Below are 15,623 nucleotides of genomic sequence, written 5' to 3'. Positions count from 1 at the left end.
AAGGCATTTAAATAACCAAGCACAGTGTCTGGAAGGTAGTAAGACTGAATGAATGTTAGCTATTATTACTAATATTACTTTTCCTGAAAGGTCATTTATGTAATCGTTAAAAAAAGAAAAAAAAAAAAGACAATCACCTTTTAAATGTTTAGCTGGCTACCTGCCTGTAAATCAGTTCTCTTTATTAAAATAAATATAGCTAGAAATACTTAATGTCTATCCCTTGTGTCTTCTATTTTTACAGCAAAGACAGTATGACATAGTTAAGTTAGATCAGCATATTTGCAGAGGCAAAGAAAGTTTTTTGAAAACATGAATAGCTATAAAAGAAAAACTAAACATACGTGGCACAGCACTTTGAAAATGGATGGGATTCAATTCAATGAGCTGTCGTCTCAGTTCATTGACTCCAACCCCAGAAGGTCCTAAACACAAAAAGTCATGTACAAAAACCATTAGATGTGAATGTATATAATTATATGGTAATGAAGTCATCATTATTCTATTGAAGAATTAGAAACTTGAAAGCAAATGTTTTTAGGGAAATTACGTAACTTCCCTTCTCATAAGTTGGAACAACTCCAAAATGCTCTTGGGAATTTTCCTAGTGGCCTATGGAAGAACCCAGGTATCTTCACCACTTAGAAATGAGGTAGGGAATTGCAAGAACCTGTCACTTCAGCCAGCTGAGGTAGATAATTGCAAGGACCTGTCACCACAGAAAACATCTAATGTTGGAAACTGAGCATTTGCTAGCCTCTTTTCAATGAAGATAATCTGAGAGAACCTTCCTTTCTTCTTCAAATGAAGTTTCTATCATGTCACAACCCAGAAATCAGCTTTGACGATTATAGGTTATGTGACTTATAGAATTCAGGGGGCACATTTCCTGACAGGTGGTTGAGTCAGCACCCCCATGTCCAACTGGAGGCAGGGCTGACTTCATAGGCATATAACCTGTGCAGTCTCGTAGGGCCCATGCATAGAAAGGTCCCACACTTGATTTAATACCCTGTTATTGCTGCCTGAAGTCCTAAATATTTGAATAAGGGGTCCTTGTATTTTCATTTTGCACTGGGCCTTGCAAATTTTGTAGCTGGGCATGTTGCTCTTCTCTACAAGGCCAACTCTGATCACACCTGGGCTACACAGAGAAGAGGGCAGTAAAATGTAAGTTGCTACTGCTATAGAGACCAGCATTGCAGAGATCTTGGTCAAAAAAGCAGGTCACTCCACATTATGTTTGCCTTGTTCTTTAGCACCAAAGGTACAGTCCAGAAGATCTTAGATGCTTTTCAAAACGGGGTGGTTACAAATTTTGCTAGGGAAATCGACCTCAATTTTTTTTTCTACTGTGCCCTGGTGGTGTAGTGGTTAAGCACTGCAGCTGCTCATGAAAAGGTCGGCAGTCCGAATCCACCAGGCGCTCCTTGGAAACTCTATGGGGGCAGTTCTACTCTGTCCTATAGGATTGCTATGAGTTGGAATCGACTCGACAGCAACAGGTTTAGTTTTTTGTTTGTTTAATACAGGCTGGTTATCTAGTCTGGGGGAACACTCATCTATGCTTATCAACAAATTCTAAACAGTCCAAAAAAAATCTCAATTATAACCTCATCATAATACAACTTATGATACAAGTTCGTATATACCATGGCAAACTACATTCAATTGTAGACAATAAAAGCATGATACAATAAAATCTTATTTATAAACAAACAAACAAATAAAACAGACTTTATTAAAACAGAAACAGGTCTTTTTACGGGGGTCCAGAAAGAAATCCTGTTTTTACCACACTCCAATGAAGGTTGTCGAATCTCGAAGGAAAACTTCCCTGTGGGAGAGGACAGCAAGTGCATGGGGGACATACCCACGAGCACTATCAGGCGGTGCTTGTCTGAAGGGTGTCGCTGGTACTGCACCACCTCCTCGTAAGAGGCTCCCACTGCATTGTAGCAGCTGCTGCTGCAGCACACGCTGGTGCGAAGATGGCTGAGGTGAGACTTCCTGCGACAAAGGCGCATGCTGCGGCGGAAACCAGCTTGGAGGGAGGGTTGAAACACGCAGAGGTTACTTCTTGGTTCCAATTTGATGAAGCACACAATGACTATGATCCTAAAGCATTCATTAATATAGTCATGTCTGTTTGAAGTTAGAAGACTGGAAGCAATATGAAGGAAAATAACAAAATACTCATGTATTACCTTAAGTTGCATCAAGCACCTACTATGTGCCAGGCATTGTACCAGGTGCTGGATTTATAGTGGTCAACTAAGCAAAGGCCATTTCCTCATGAATTTACATTTTATGGGGGAAGGTGAGACAAGAACAAACAATAGCTCTTATTCATCATCATCACCTACCAATAAAGAACTTCTGACCATAGTCAACAAATTCCTCCTTGTCTGGAACAGCGGGGGCAGAATACGTGGAGGGAGAAGAGAAATCTATTTAGAATGGATGCATGACGTTGTCTTCCATTTTTTAAGTGACACTGTCTCAGTAGATGGCAGTACAGTGGAATTTGTCATTGAGGAATGTTCTAAGCACTCCATCCTATTATTCACATCCACCTAATTACACAGAGGCACTTCAGAATGCTCGCATTCCCCTGAATGTATTCTGTCTAGTATAATTGAAAGCCTAAAGCTATTGTTGGCTTGTTTAAAGCTATAACTAAAATATTGAGTCATTGTAAAAACATAAAGACTGAGATTACATTTTTATACTTACTGTAAGAAAATTGATTCTAAAAAACACAGATAACAAACTGGCTTTGGCCTTGATTTGCAGATACCATGTTCTGATAGATCGTATAATCTCTTTACTACATACGAGTTTTCATTTTCTTGTAAAATGATTTGTTCTATATAGAATTAGTATTTGCTCTATGGCTGCCAATTATTTCTGATTTGCCCAGAAGACAAGAGTGAGGAAAACTGTGCCCAGAGGTTCGGGAGCAACTAGAGCTAGTTGAAACTCTAAGCTCTAAATTATTCTGGGCCTCAGAATAATTGTTATAAACTCCAGGAAAAAATTTTATAAAAAATATCATTTTCAAATTATTTTTTAATTATATTCTTTTTCGCTTTTACAACTCTGTTCTGATCATTGAAATATATAAAGCACATTTGTCCATAAAATGGACTGATATATACAGCCCCTTTTTTTTTAACCTTTGTTTTTGTTTTTCAACACACATTTTAAAACATAAAGAAAACACAGACCTATCAATTCCAAGTAAGCAAGTAAGTTCATTTTTCTGATTGTAATATGCCAGTAAACTTGAAAGGAAATGTTTATTTAGGGATATACAGTAAAACCTGTGAAAGCCAAAATCTGTGGAAGGTGGAAACCTGTAAGAGAAGGAAAACTAAAATATTTCCCACTAATAGAAAACACTAGAAAAGTGGTAAGACTGCACCCCGTCAAAGGCGGAAAACTTGCCAGACTTGGAAAAACAAGAGTTATGGCTCTCACAGATTTCACTGTGTTCATAAAAGCTTAATTGCTTTGTTGTTCATTTAAAAATGTTTTCTATCAAATTCAATAATCATGTATTTCACCTTTACAATATTATGTCTTCATTCGTAAAAGTCATCCTGTCAAGTATCCACTTAGAGGCAATGAAAGACCTTAAACGTGGCTTCGTTTGGGTTACTCAGGAAATAAAAATGAACAATTACCTTCTGAAAGCTCCTCTGGATATTTGGGTAAGTGCGGAAACAGACATGAAAAAATTAAGCCTTTGAAAAACTTAAGTTAGCCATCAGATAAAGGCAAACGACCATAGCGAAGCATCCATTTTGTTGTTTGGAAAAAATAACTTTTTCTACAAGTTGCTTGCCAGGACTCTTAAAAAAAAAAAAAGAAGAAGAGTTGTCCCTGGAGTCACTCTGACTCCTAGCGACCCCAACCCCACGTGTTCCGCGTAAAACTAGCATTGTGCTTCACAGGGTTTTCAATGGCTGATGTTTCAGAAGTAAATCTCCAGAGGAGACTCAGGGTGGACTGGGACTTCCAACCTCTTGGTTAGCATTTGAGGCCCTTAGCTGTTTGCACCATCCGGAGGCTCCAAAGACTCTCCAAGAAGGCTCTCTTCTCTACTTGGTTGACACAAAGTGGGAATTGAAAGAGAAATTATAGGAAGGCAACAGATTTGAGCCTTCTCTCTCCTCTTCCAGAGGTATTGTTGCGGCCCTTTGAAGTGCAGGCAGTGGTGGAGGGCACTGGGGCAGACATTGCAGAAGCCTCAGGCCTCTACCCCCCCCACCTCTGCCCCCGACCCCAGTGCACACATTTCCATCTCCAGTAGGTCCCTGGAAGGGGGGTGGAACTGAATACAGAGTGAATTGTTTTCTCGACATCTTTAAACAGTGCCATGTTCTCTGTTTTGTTTTTAAATAATGTTCCTAGTTAAATAGACTACATATCACCTCCTGGAGAAACCCCAGGTCACATGATACTTCGTTTTGAGCAGAGTTACGACAGGAACTGTAGAACTTCAACTGCCGACTAATTGCTCTGAGATAATTAAACATCTTGAATGGATGCCAAGGGTTCTTATTTAGAAAACATGTCAGCTGGATTCTAATTGTTCCTCAACTGAGCTTCTAAGTGAGCTGGGTTCAGAAGGTACTGAGAGTTCTCATTCTCAATAAAGAGGGGCCCAGAGCTGGTGCTTTAGGTAAGGGTGGGCAGCTATGTGTTTCCCTCCGCAGTGCTGCTCTTAGAGAACCAGCCGATGACTGCCCCAAGGAACAAGCAGAATTCGTCATAATAACCCAAGGGAACACTTACGCAGCACTTACTGTGTGCTGGGTACCATTCTAAGCACTTTACCATGTTATATAAATTATTGTTCCCATTTTACAGATGGGAAAACTGAGAGGTTAAGTTACTTGCCAGAGAAGACACAGACAGGGAGCAATTGGCCCCAAATCTGCCTCTAGAGGAGCCCTGGTCGTACGGTGGTTAAGAGCTCAGCTACTAATCAAAAGATCAGCAGTTCGAATCCACCAGCCACTCTTTGGAAACCCTATTGGGCAGCTCTACTCTGTCCTATAGGGTCGCTAAGAGTCGGAATCAACTCGACGGCAACACGTTTCTGCCTCAAGAGTCCATGCTCTTAACCTGGCCTCTCCTTCCACAAACCGTGTAAATACTCCTGATCTTCAACAGGTTTAGCATATGGAGTGTTTGCCAGAAAAATGATGAGTTGAACAGAGCAAGGAAGGATGCCTATAATCCAGAGGAATTAAAACCTAAATCAACCCCAAACAGCGATCCAAGTGTAGATAACTAAATTACGCCAAACAGGCCAAACACTTAACAGAAAATAGGAAATTTAGAAACAACCCGAACGGTAAATTAATCATTTAGGTGCGTGGTTCCCAAATCCATCAATTTCAGTGCCCTCTGTTTCATGACTAGTATTTGTAGCAATGCTCTGCTCTTGTAAGATCAAATTCATAGATAATGTAGACTACCACACACAAAATTAAAAAAAAATTTAAATACAGTGCTCTTACTGTAATATAAAGGGAAATAAAAAATAGAAGGTATGTCAAAGTATAAATGCTGTAGCCTGACTTTTCTGTAAGACATAGGGTATTATTAGATGCTTACATCTACTTATAGTGAAGAAACTTAGATTTAAAGGAAATGAGATTGAAAATATCCCTTATATGAAGTACAGAAAAATGGAAGAGCAAAGGACCAAGTGGACACTAGAATAAAAAGAAGTGTCTGGTAAGTAGTAACAGACCAGATTTACTTGTGTATGATAAGAGAAAGAGGAAAATTGTCTTAATTGAAGTAGGGATAATATGCCAACACAATTATAGACCAATGAAAAGAAGAAAATGAGGAAACATAAAATTCTTGGAAGTGGCAAGTTTTCCAAAAATACTCTGTGGGACCTGTTTTGTTACTAATGATGTCAGCATTACTTTGAGGACTTTTGGTGATACTTACACGTGTAATCAACTATAACAAATAACGTATTAAAAGGAAAAGAAAATGATTAATTCAGTATAGTTACCTCACTTTCCAGTTTACTTACTATCAGTAGGAAGTAGACAGAATGTGTGGAATAGATCAAGTATTCAATCTTTGCAAGTGTCTTTATTCTGTTTGAATGCCTCTCTCCAAAATGACTGTCTTCTAAACTACCGGGCATTTCATGTTACTTCTTATGAACATGAACACATCACTGTTGTGTGTTAAAGAACTACCCATTTATATCTGTAATGGGTTCTGTCCAGCAGGACGTTCAGAAGATACGTGTGACTAGGGACAGCTCTTCATTGTACAGGGCTGTCTCATATTGACTTGTCTCAATTGCAATTTCCGATTCCTATCAGTTAAAGGCCAGTAGTGCCCTCGATTATTGTGACAACAAAAAATGCCCCCACGAAGCTCTAAAATGCCCCTGCACCTATTGAGCAGTGTACCTATTGAAAAGCTCTGGTTTAGGTGAAATTTACAGTGCTTGCAATCATATTGTTAATTCATTAAAAAAAAATATTGTATCATATCCCTAAATATGTGTTTAAATTATGCCAAAACTTGGCATATACATTAAAAAGTCAGTAGCAAGTGCTCATTTTTTACTTACCAGATTCAAATGTTTCTTCATCTTTGGTTTTCCATGGAGGCAAAAAACCGAAAATGTCTTTACATTGTTAGCCACAGTGAGTCTATATTTTAGCAGTCTAATTCCCTGTGCTTCTTCGCATACGCCACTGTTTTTTATTTTTTCCTAAACAAATGTCAAGTCAGTGGTGTCTCTACGGCATATATAAGGCTTAAATGAGATAAGTGGTATTAAGCAAGTTGACCATGACAACAAGCAGGAGTGCAGCAGGAGCTTAACATAAATACATTGAATAAAAAGAAGACTCAGAGAAAAGGGAAAAGTGAAATATCACAAGGAACTCTGATAGGTTACTAGATATTGAACAACTTTGCTTCCAGAGGGTTTGCAAATGTAGTAGGGCTGATGCCCTGCCTGAAGCGTTGGAGTCCCCAACATGGCCAGTGTGACAGAGATGTGTACAAATGGCTTGATTGAATAGGCTTGTTTAACTAAGATCGTAAATAAACCAACTTCCTCATTAGTTAAAACAATTCTTAGAATTTAAAGAGACATTAAGGAGTAAGTATCTAGAATTTATATAAAACCGACTCATAGAATTTATATGGAGAACAATTTGAAATATATAGCAACACTACAAATGCATGTACCCTTTGATCAGACGATGTTGCATCTATGGTATGTATTCTCACATATGTGTGAAATGATGTATTTTTAAAGCTATTCATTGTAGCATTGTTTACAACAGAAAAGGTTGGCTATAACACAAATGTCTATCAATAGGTGATTGTACAAACGTATGATTATTTAATCAATAGAATACAATAAAGCTGTTTAAAAAATTAAAATAAATAAGGAGGCCGTTTATGTGATAAGAAGGAATCAACTGCAAGATATAGTATTAATAGAAAAAAGCCATGATCAGAACAGTGTGTATAGCACACCATCAAAGGGTACATACATGTGTGTTTAAAAAAAAAAAAAAAAGAAGGTGATGTAGAAGAGAGGAAAGAAAAACAAATATGCATCTTTGCTTTTATATGCACAGAAAATGTCTGGAGATATACCAAAGAAACTGAGAACATTTACTGCCTCTAGAAAGAAAACTGAATGAGGAACATGAAAAGAGAGGAACTTTTACTGAGTATACTTTCAAATAAAGGAGGCCCAGTTGTGCAGTGGTTAAGCACTTGGCTTCTAACCAAAAGGTCAGTGGTTCAAACCCACCAGCGCTCCTTTGGAGAAAGGTGTGGCCGTCTGCTTCCGTAAAGCTTACAGCTTAAGAAACCCTATGTCCTATAAGGCCGCTATGAGTCAGAAACAACTTGATGACAATGGGTAATATTTTTAAATTTTTGAGTTTTGAACTGTGTGAATGTATTACCTAATAAAAAATTAAAATTACAGAAAAGAAATGAAAATTACTGTAATAAGAAAACAATGTGTACTTGGTAAAATAAATATAGTGTCAGCATTATTCTGTAGTTGTTCTGGGAAGTACATGTGAATCTTTGAAACACCCACTAGTTTAAGATTTCATATTGGTTCTTAATTTCCAAAAACTAGATTTAGCCTAGAAAGCCAAGACAAATTCACCTTTCAGATCAAAATGTCTCCAACTAGTCTTCCAACAAAACCCTAGTGCTTCTTGAGCCAATCGTAGTTCTGCCACTAAATTTGAAAAATCTTTTCCCAATTTACAAAAACTTTAAATACAGAAATGTGAAAATTTTTTATATATTTCTCAAATTTTTAGAACCCACTACTGCTTCTTTCTACCAGAATCACCAGAAGATGGTGTCAGACTTAATAACAAATTACACATTTTGCTATTCTGAATTTCGATGTTGATATTTTATGGTTCTCCACAAAGAATACGTGGTTTGCAGGTGTTCCACCATCTGAAACTCTGAATGTTAACGAAGTGTTCCTGAGAGCATTTCCAAGAAACCACTCTAAAATGTCTGTGGGGCCTGGAGGCCTTCCCCCAGCTGTGCTTCTCCCTCCGAGTGCCAGAACCACAGAAGAAGTTTGGGAGGAGGGTCTTTTTACACATTTCTTGCAGAGGAAAGGCCTGGGGGCATTGGGGTGACTCTAGATAATCTATAGCTGAGGTGCTTCATGTTTCTTCTGGCAGCAAATCTTTCAAAAGGAAATGTTACCTGCTTCCACACATTTCTCATCAATCTTCATGTCATCTTCTACAAAGGAAAAAATGGAACTTAAAGTACATCAGCATTAAAAAACAGAATTCCCCATATATAGTTTATGTCTGATACTAAAACCCAGCCCACCTTACAGAAGTAAGGTGTTAACAACTATTGCTCACTTGGAGGGATTAAAAGGACTCGACTGTATTAAATGAAAATGTATGATATGAGGGCTATATAAAATAATTAAAATTTAAAAAGCATAGACTTTTGAGTTCTGGACAATTTACCTCTCTTTAAGCCTCTGTAAAATAGGAACAGTAATAATACCTACCATATAGAATAGGACTAATTGACATAATGCATGAAAAACTCAGCCATATGGTAAGTGCTCAGTAAACTTGGCTGTTAACGAAAAGGTAGGCAGTTCAAATCCACCAGCCGCTCCTTGGAAACCCCATTTGGCAGTTTTACTCTGTCCTATAGGATTGCCAGGAATCGGAATCAACTGTTTGGTTTGGTACAGGATGTTTACCTTTAGCTGAGGCACATAGAATATAACTTTTAAAACCATTCACCCTAGCATTTCAACCCCTTCACAATATGACCCAAACTCAACCTTGAAGGGTTTTGTCCACCTCACTCCTTCAAATACCTTATATTCCCATTAGAGTAGACGACTGGTTCTTCCTCACCTCTGTGCCTTTTCTTATGCTGTTCCCTTTGCTTGTAATGCTTCGATGTCCATCTTAAGCATTGATCAAGTTCAGAGAGCTAGAAGTTTGAATCCAGACTACGCTGCTTGCAACCTCTGACAACTTTCTTACCTTCTCTAAACTTCAGTCTCTTCACCAATAAAATGCGAATAATAATAATTTTCTTGAAGGGTTATTTTTAGATAATGTGTATAAAGCAGTTGGCACAAAACAGCTGATCAGATTCACAACTTTTATTGAGTTCTTATCATGCTGCCCTCTTAGGCACTATGGCTGCATATAAAGGTTGTTACTTTGCCTTTCTTTTATTCTTCTCAGTGTTAGCACAATTATGCTTTATATGCATTCTTTTGACAGATGCCTTTTTATAGATTTGGGTATTAGCAACTACACTATTGGGTATATAGAAAGAGCTCATAATAAAAACCAAAAACCAAACCCAGTGCCGTCGAGTCAATTCCAACTCATAGGACAGAGTAGAGCTGCCCCGTAGAGTTTCCAAGGAGCGCCTGGTGGATTCGAACTGCCGACCCTTGGGTTAGCAGCTGTAGCACTTAACCACTACACACACCACCAGGGTTTCCAAGGTCATAATAGACAAACTGAATTGAGGCGGATTAAGAAAACAGGAAATTTCTAGGAGACTTTGGATATAAGGTTTTTTTCCCCTAAATTCTGTTTCTTACCTTCTTCCATAGAACTCACTGGGTACAGAGAAATCGTTGAAGCAGGAAAAAACAAAAACAAACATAAACAAACAAAAAAAACCAAGGGAACACAATAGTCTATGCTATAGTTTTCTCAGATTAATTTACTTACAATAAGAAAAACAAAGGTGCCAAATTTATTGTAATTAATATTCCGGAATTTATTCTTTAGAAATTCAGTGTATATTCAGTAACAAAGTGATGAATGTCCTATACCAACTCACGCATTTGTGAGCCTTGTTATAAATGGGTATCTATTTGCTTCTGTAAACACACTCCTTTTCATCCCAAATGGCTCTATAAGGATTATGTTGTACTCATTTCTGAATTTGAATTACTGTGCTTAGTTCAGCACATTTTAGGAACTTAGTAAATCTTGAATAGAAAAAAGGAAGAGAGGAAGGGAGATAACAACTTTAGGTGCATCTTCAGTAAGCAGCTTTTCAGGAACCATCTGCAAACTAACATAGGCCTGTGTTATGGATTGAGTTTTGTCCCCCCCAAAAAATGTGTTGTATGTCCTAGCCTCGAAGCCATTTGGGAATGGGTTGTCTTTGTTATGTTAATGACAAGATTAGTGTTCAGTGAATCTTGAGTGTTTTGAGATAGAGATTTAACAGGAAGAAAGGCCTGGTGATCTACTTCCAAAAAATCAGCCACTGAAAACCCCATGGGGCACAATTCTACTCTGACACACATGGTATTGCCGTGAGTCAGAATTGACTCAATGGCGACTGCTTTTTTTTTTTTAACATTTGTCCAGTGCTTCATACGGGCGAGATACTGTGTTAAAGTATTTTCTCTGCATTACTGTATTTAATCTCATAATACTATGACATAGGTGCTATTACTTCCGTCTTACAGATGAGAAACTGAGGTTCAGGGAGGAAGTAATAAAATTGTTCAGGGTCATCCCCCCCAAAATAATAATAAAATAGAAGAGATTAAACAAGGAAGGGACATCTTTGATTTTTTAACACTTTAGAGAGGTCTTTTGCTGCAGATTTGCCCAATGCAATATGCCGTTTGATTTTTTGACTGCTGCTTCCATGGGCATTGATTGTGGAGCCATGTAAAATGAAATCCTTGACAACTTTAATCTTTTCTCCATTTATCGTGATGTTGCTTATTGATCCAGTTGTAAGGATTTTTGTTTTCTTTTATGTTGAAATGTAATCCATACTGAAGGATGTAGCCTTTGATCTTCATCAGTGTGATTGTTAAGATTGTATGTCAATTTCGCTGGGCCACGATTCTCAATGTTTTAGAGGTCATGTGATGTTGTGGTCACTTCCCTGGTGAGATCTGATATGTGATTACCTCCATGATGGGATCTGCTGTGAGCAGCCAGTCGGTTGAAGGGGAGTTTCCTTGGGCGTGTGGCTAACATTGAGTGTGCGTGGACGTTTGGACAGGGCTCGGGCTTTTGCTCTTTCTGGATCCTGCAACTGCCTCCTGTTCATCTGACCTCTAGTTCTTGGGACTTGAGCTAGCAGCTTACCTTCAGCCTTGCCTGCTGATCTTGGGATTTGTTGATCTTCACAGCTTGTGAGCAAGAGCCCTGCTCTCTGACCTGCTGACCTGGGGTTTTCCAGCCCCTGTGGCTACATGAATCAGGAGAAGCCTCTGTCCTAACCCACGGACTTGGGACATTACAGCCTCTGCAACCACGTGAGCCATTTCCTTGATATAAATCTCTCTCTATATATTTATACTCTTTACTGGTTTTGCTTCTCTCGAGAACCCAGCCTAAGATAATCAGTAAGTGCTTCAAGTTCTCTTCACTTTCAGCAAGCAGGGTTGTGTCTTCCACCAATCCTGATGCCCCATTCTTCTTCATATAATTCAGTTTCTTGGATTATTTGCTCAGCATACAGATCAAATAAGTATGGTGAAAGGATGGAAGCTTGTTGCATACCTTTCCTGACTTTTAACCACAGAGTATCCCCTTGCTCTGTTTGAACAGCTACCTCTTGATCTATGTACAGGTTCCTCATGAGCACAGTTAAGTGTTCTGGAGTCCAATTCTTCACAATGTTATCCATAATTTGGTGTGATCCACACAATTGAATGCCTTTGCATAGTCAATAAAACACAAGTAAACATCTTTCTGGTATTCTCTGCTTTCAGCCAGGATCCGTCTGGCATCAGCAATGATATCCCTCATTCCATGTCTTCTTCTGAATCTGGCTTGAACTTCTGGCAGTTCCTTGTTGATGTATTGCTATTATTATAACTATGTAAAATATGTATCCAGTTACCCATGACAATACTGTCAGTATGAAGAAATTATGAGTGTTTTCTTCCTTCAAAAATGTCTTGATACTGTCAACATATCTTTCCAATGGGAAAGTAAAGGAAAAAAAAATTCTCAGCTCAGAGAAGTGAGAAATAATAAAGTGGATGAGAGCTTGCCATAGGCAAATCTGTGACATTGGTATTGTTGTCTCTAGTGCCCTTCTAGTCTCTTCTCTCTGACCCTCTCCTGGCTTGCCATCTACTTCCTTAACTCCTTTCCAGGGGCTGCCTGGGCACCATTTCTGAAATGCCTTACTCATCTGGCTCCCATTGGCCAACACCTGTTAGGGCAGTAGATTATTCACAAGCATTTCCCACAATGGATCCCCTTACTAACCATTCCCACACTCTCTTTGGATAGTACAATCTAGCAAAGAAGCTCCATTTATTAAGTAATAATTCTGTCCCATATTTATTCATCAAAGGCACACACAACTGTCAATCAGAGCTTCTGAACGTTGTGAAATTTAGCCCTTCTAAATTGATAGAAGCTAATTTAAGGTTTGTGTGTGGCTATGCCTACTTGCTGCCAGTACATGTATAATATATATTCTAGCTGCAGAGGTCTCTGAGCACTTCAGATTGGGGAGGGATGACTTAAGATGTCATCGACACAAGAATATTTGCATTTTCATAAACTGAAAACATTTCTAAATCCAAAGGAATGAATGTCTGTGGTAGGTTTTCACAGGGCTGCCAGCGATGTTATTTGAGGCAGTGGAGACATTTAGAGACTGTATCTTGTGTAGGAAGTCAGCCCTGGGAGAGAGTGACAGGCATCCCATGATGCACATGCTGGGATTGCAGAATCAGCAAACTCACATATAGTTGATTTGAGGCAAGAATGGGGCTGGTAAGGCTGAGACCACCAGAATTCTCGTTGCTTTCTATGCAAAAAGAAAAATAAATAAATAAAAAATCAACCGGAGGAAAGAGACCCAGGACAACCACAAAGAGAACGTCTCCTAGCATTTTGCTGCCTCCACCCGAGTGAAAAGGTGATTTCTTCTCTGAACACATTCTTTAATTACACAGCCATTCTTACCACTTTTCTGCCCCACAAGATCTTTTCAGAGCTATGCAGGCTTAGAGTGAAAATCTGGCCCATGACCCTGAGTTCACATACCACAAAGCATCAGTGAATTACCCTTGATACTTGCCTCTTCAGCATGTCATCTCCTCTCATCCAGTCTCATTAGAATTGTCGTAGCATGTTGAGTTCCAGTTTCCCTCCCAGACAGTTGGATGTTCTCGACAGTTCTTTTAGATGACTCTGCTTCTTCCTTGATCTCCAGAACCACCCCCAGGGTTCAGGACAAGGCCTCACCTTTTCTTGGCAACTGAAACCTCTATTGACTTGGTCTTCCTCCCCTGCGTAGCCCCCCACCTCCACCCCCACCCTCACAAGTTCTTTGAGCTTTGAGCTGGTCATCTTTTCCTCATCTAACCCAAAACAACTTTCTAAGAAAAGTTGTTCTTCTCTCCCTTATTCAACACTATAAAGTTTAGAGCAACAGACAACCTTGAAGATCATCTCATTCTTTGCTATTCAAAGTGAAATTTCTGGACCAGCAGCATCAGCTTCACCTGGGAGCTTGTTAGAAATGCAGAATCTCAGGCTCCTACCCCAGGCCTTCCAAATTACAGTTTCCATTTTAACAAGATCCCCAGATAAGTCATATGCACATGAAAGTTTGAAAAGTACAAATCAAGTTGAGTCTTTCTAAAACTTCGGCATGTCCCTTTGGTGTTTGTTAAAAATGCAGGTTCCTGGGCTTCTCAGATCTACTCAATCAGGTTATCTGGAGATAAGGCCAGGGCATCTGATTTTTTAAACAAACTCCCCATGTGATTCTTACTCAAACTACAGTTTGAGAAGAGCCAATTTAGTTCATCCTTCTTACTTTAGAAAGGAGGAAATAGAGATGCCAGGAGGTCAAGGAGTTTTGTGGTCCAGGTTGATCAGGTAGCAGCAAAAGACACCTATAGTATAGTCGAATAAGGGTTAGACTGGGATTTAAAAGATCTGGGCTCCAGTCTTACCTCCCTTTCTTAGGATCTTGGACAAATCTCCTAACCTGTGAATCTTAATTCTTCATTTGTAAAACCATCTAGAACATACTGTGTGTTGCAGGAATTATGAGGACTAAATGATATGTAAAACCTCACTATAAACTCAATTAGCACAGACATGTAAGACATTCAGATTCATTAATTTTTTAAAGAGGTAACATATGCACATAGTAAATTTCCAACAATATAAAAAAGTAAGCCTTTCTTCATTCCACCTTCCCAGGTTTGTGTGCATTTTTCCAGAAATGTTCTCTGCATAATTAAGGCACTTTAATTCACAGCATATGCAGGACTGGAATCTAGTTCCTTGAGTCCTAGCCAGGTGAGATGGGAAAGAGGTAAATTGTTTGTAGATCTATGGACCTCATTTACTGAGGCTCTGAGAGATTAAGTGACTTCTCAAAAGCCACATAAGCCTATATTCTGCTGGGCAGACCTCTTGAGAAGATGTGGCGATGGATTTAGTTTTAACACTCTCCTCTGGTTCATCAAGGGGCTTCCTGGTTTTCTGAATGAGAATCAGGAAGGCTTGAAGGGCCTGTTCTGGTTCTGTCCCCTCATAAGACACTTGTGGGGACTCTGCTTATTCTCTGTGGGCTGTAATCACCCCTTCCCAGCACACACCCCCTGCCACCTAGAGTGCTTTGAACACTCATTACCTCCTCCTCAGGCCTCCAGTGGCCTGGACCACCCTGTCAGGGAGGTCCAAGAGGTTAATAGCACATCAAGTTGGGCAGCTGCCATGAAAGCTTTTCTGAAGAATAAAATAATGCCATCGCATAGCAGCAAAGACTGCTCAACAGAAAAAAAAAAAAAAAGTAAACTCAGGATAAAAACAAATAAAATCAGCTACTGATTATTGCTTTTGAATAAATTGGTTAAGTTCTTATTTTCATATTACATTTTCACATGCAATTACTAAAAGCAACACAAATGTCTGTTCTTTCCATTGTCCTTTATTTGTATACTACTCGAATAAACCTATAATTTCTGTGCGTTCCTGGCAAGACCCCTACCCAAGCCTCATCACCACTTTCTGCCCTGAAACCATGAGGCCAATCTCATTAGGCCTTTATCC

At 39.1% G+C, this 15,623-nt stretch overlaps 1 protein-coding gene across 1 annotated transcript in view; it reads right to left on the bottom strand.

Moving 5' to 3' along the window:
- Positions 1–15,623, bottom strand: part of MPP4 (MAGUK p55 scaffold protein 4) — a 44,146-nt gene that overhangs the window by 6,917 nt on the left and 21,606 nt on the right. The window contains exons 10-17 of the mRNA XM_064286809.1: positions 13,295–13,359; positions 10,154–10,171; positions 8,764–8,802; positions 6,623–6,643; positions 3,690–3,704; positions 2,367–2,408; positions 1,874–2,044; positions 345–425 (exon numbers count right to left, since the gene is read on the bottom strand). Of these exons, the coding sequence (XP_064142879.1) occupies positions 345–425; positions 1,874–2,044; positions 2,367–2,408; positions 3,690–3,704; positions 6,623–6,643; positions 8,764–8,802; positions 10,154–10,171; positions 13,295–13,359 (452 nt within the window). The remainder of the gene's footprint in view (positions 1–344; positions 426–1,873; positions 2,045–2,366; positions 2,409–3,689; positions 3,705–6,622; positions 6,644–8,763; positions 8,803–10,153; positions 10,172–13,294; positions 13,360–15,623) is intronic.

The sequence above is a fragment of the Loxodonta africana genome, chromosome 6 (genome assembly GCF_030014295.1).
Source record: "Loxodonta africana isolate mLoxAfr1 chromosome 6, mLoxAfr1.hap2, whole genome shotgun sequence".
Taxonomy (NCBI): domain Eukaryota; kingdom Metazoa; phylum Chordata; class Mammalia; order Proboscidea; family Elephantidae; genus Loxodonta; species Loxodonta africana.
Note: the sequence above shows the minus strand (reverse complement) of the source record. Positions and strands in the feature narration are given on the sequence as shown.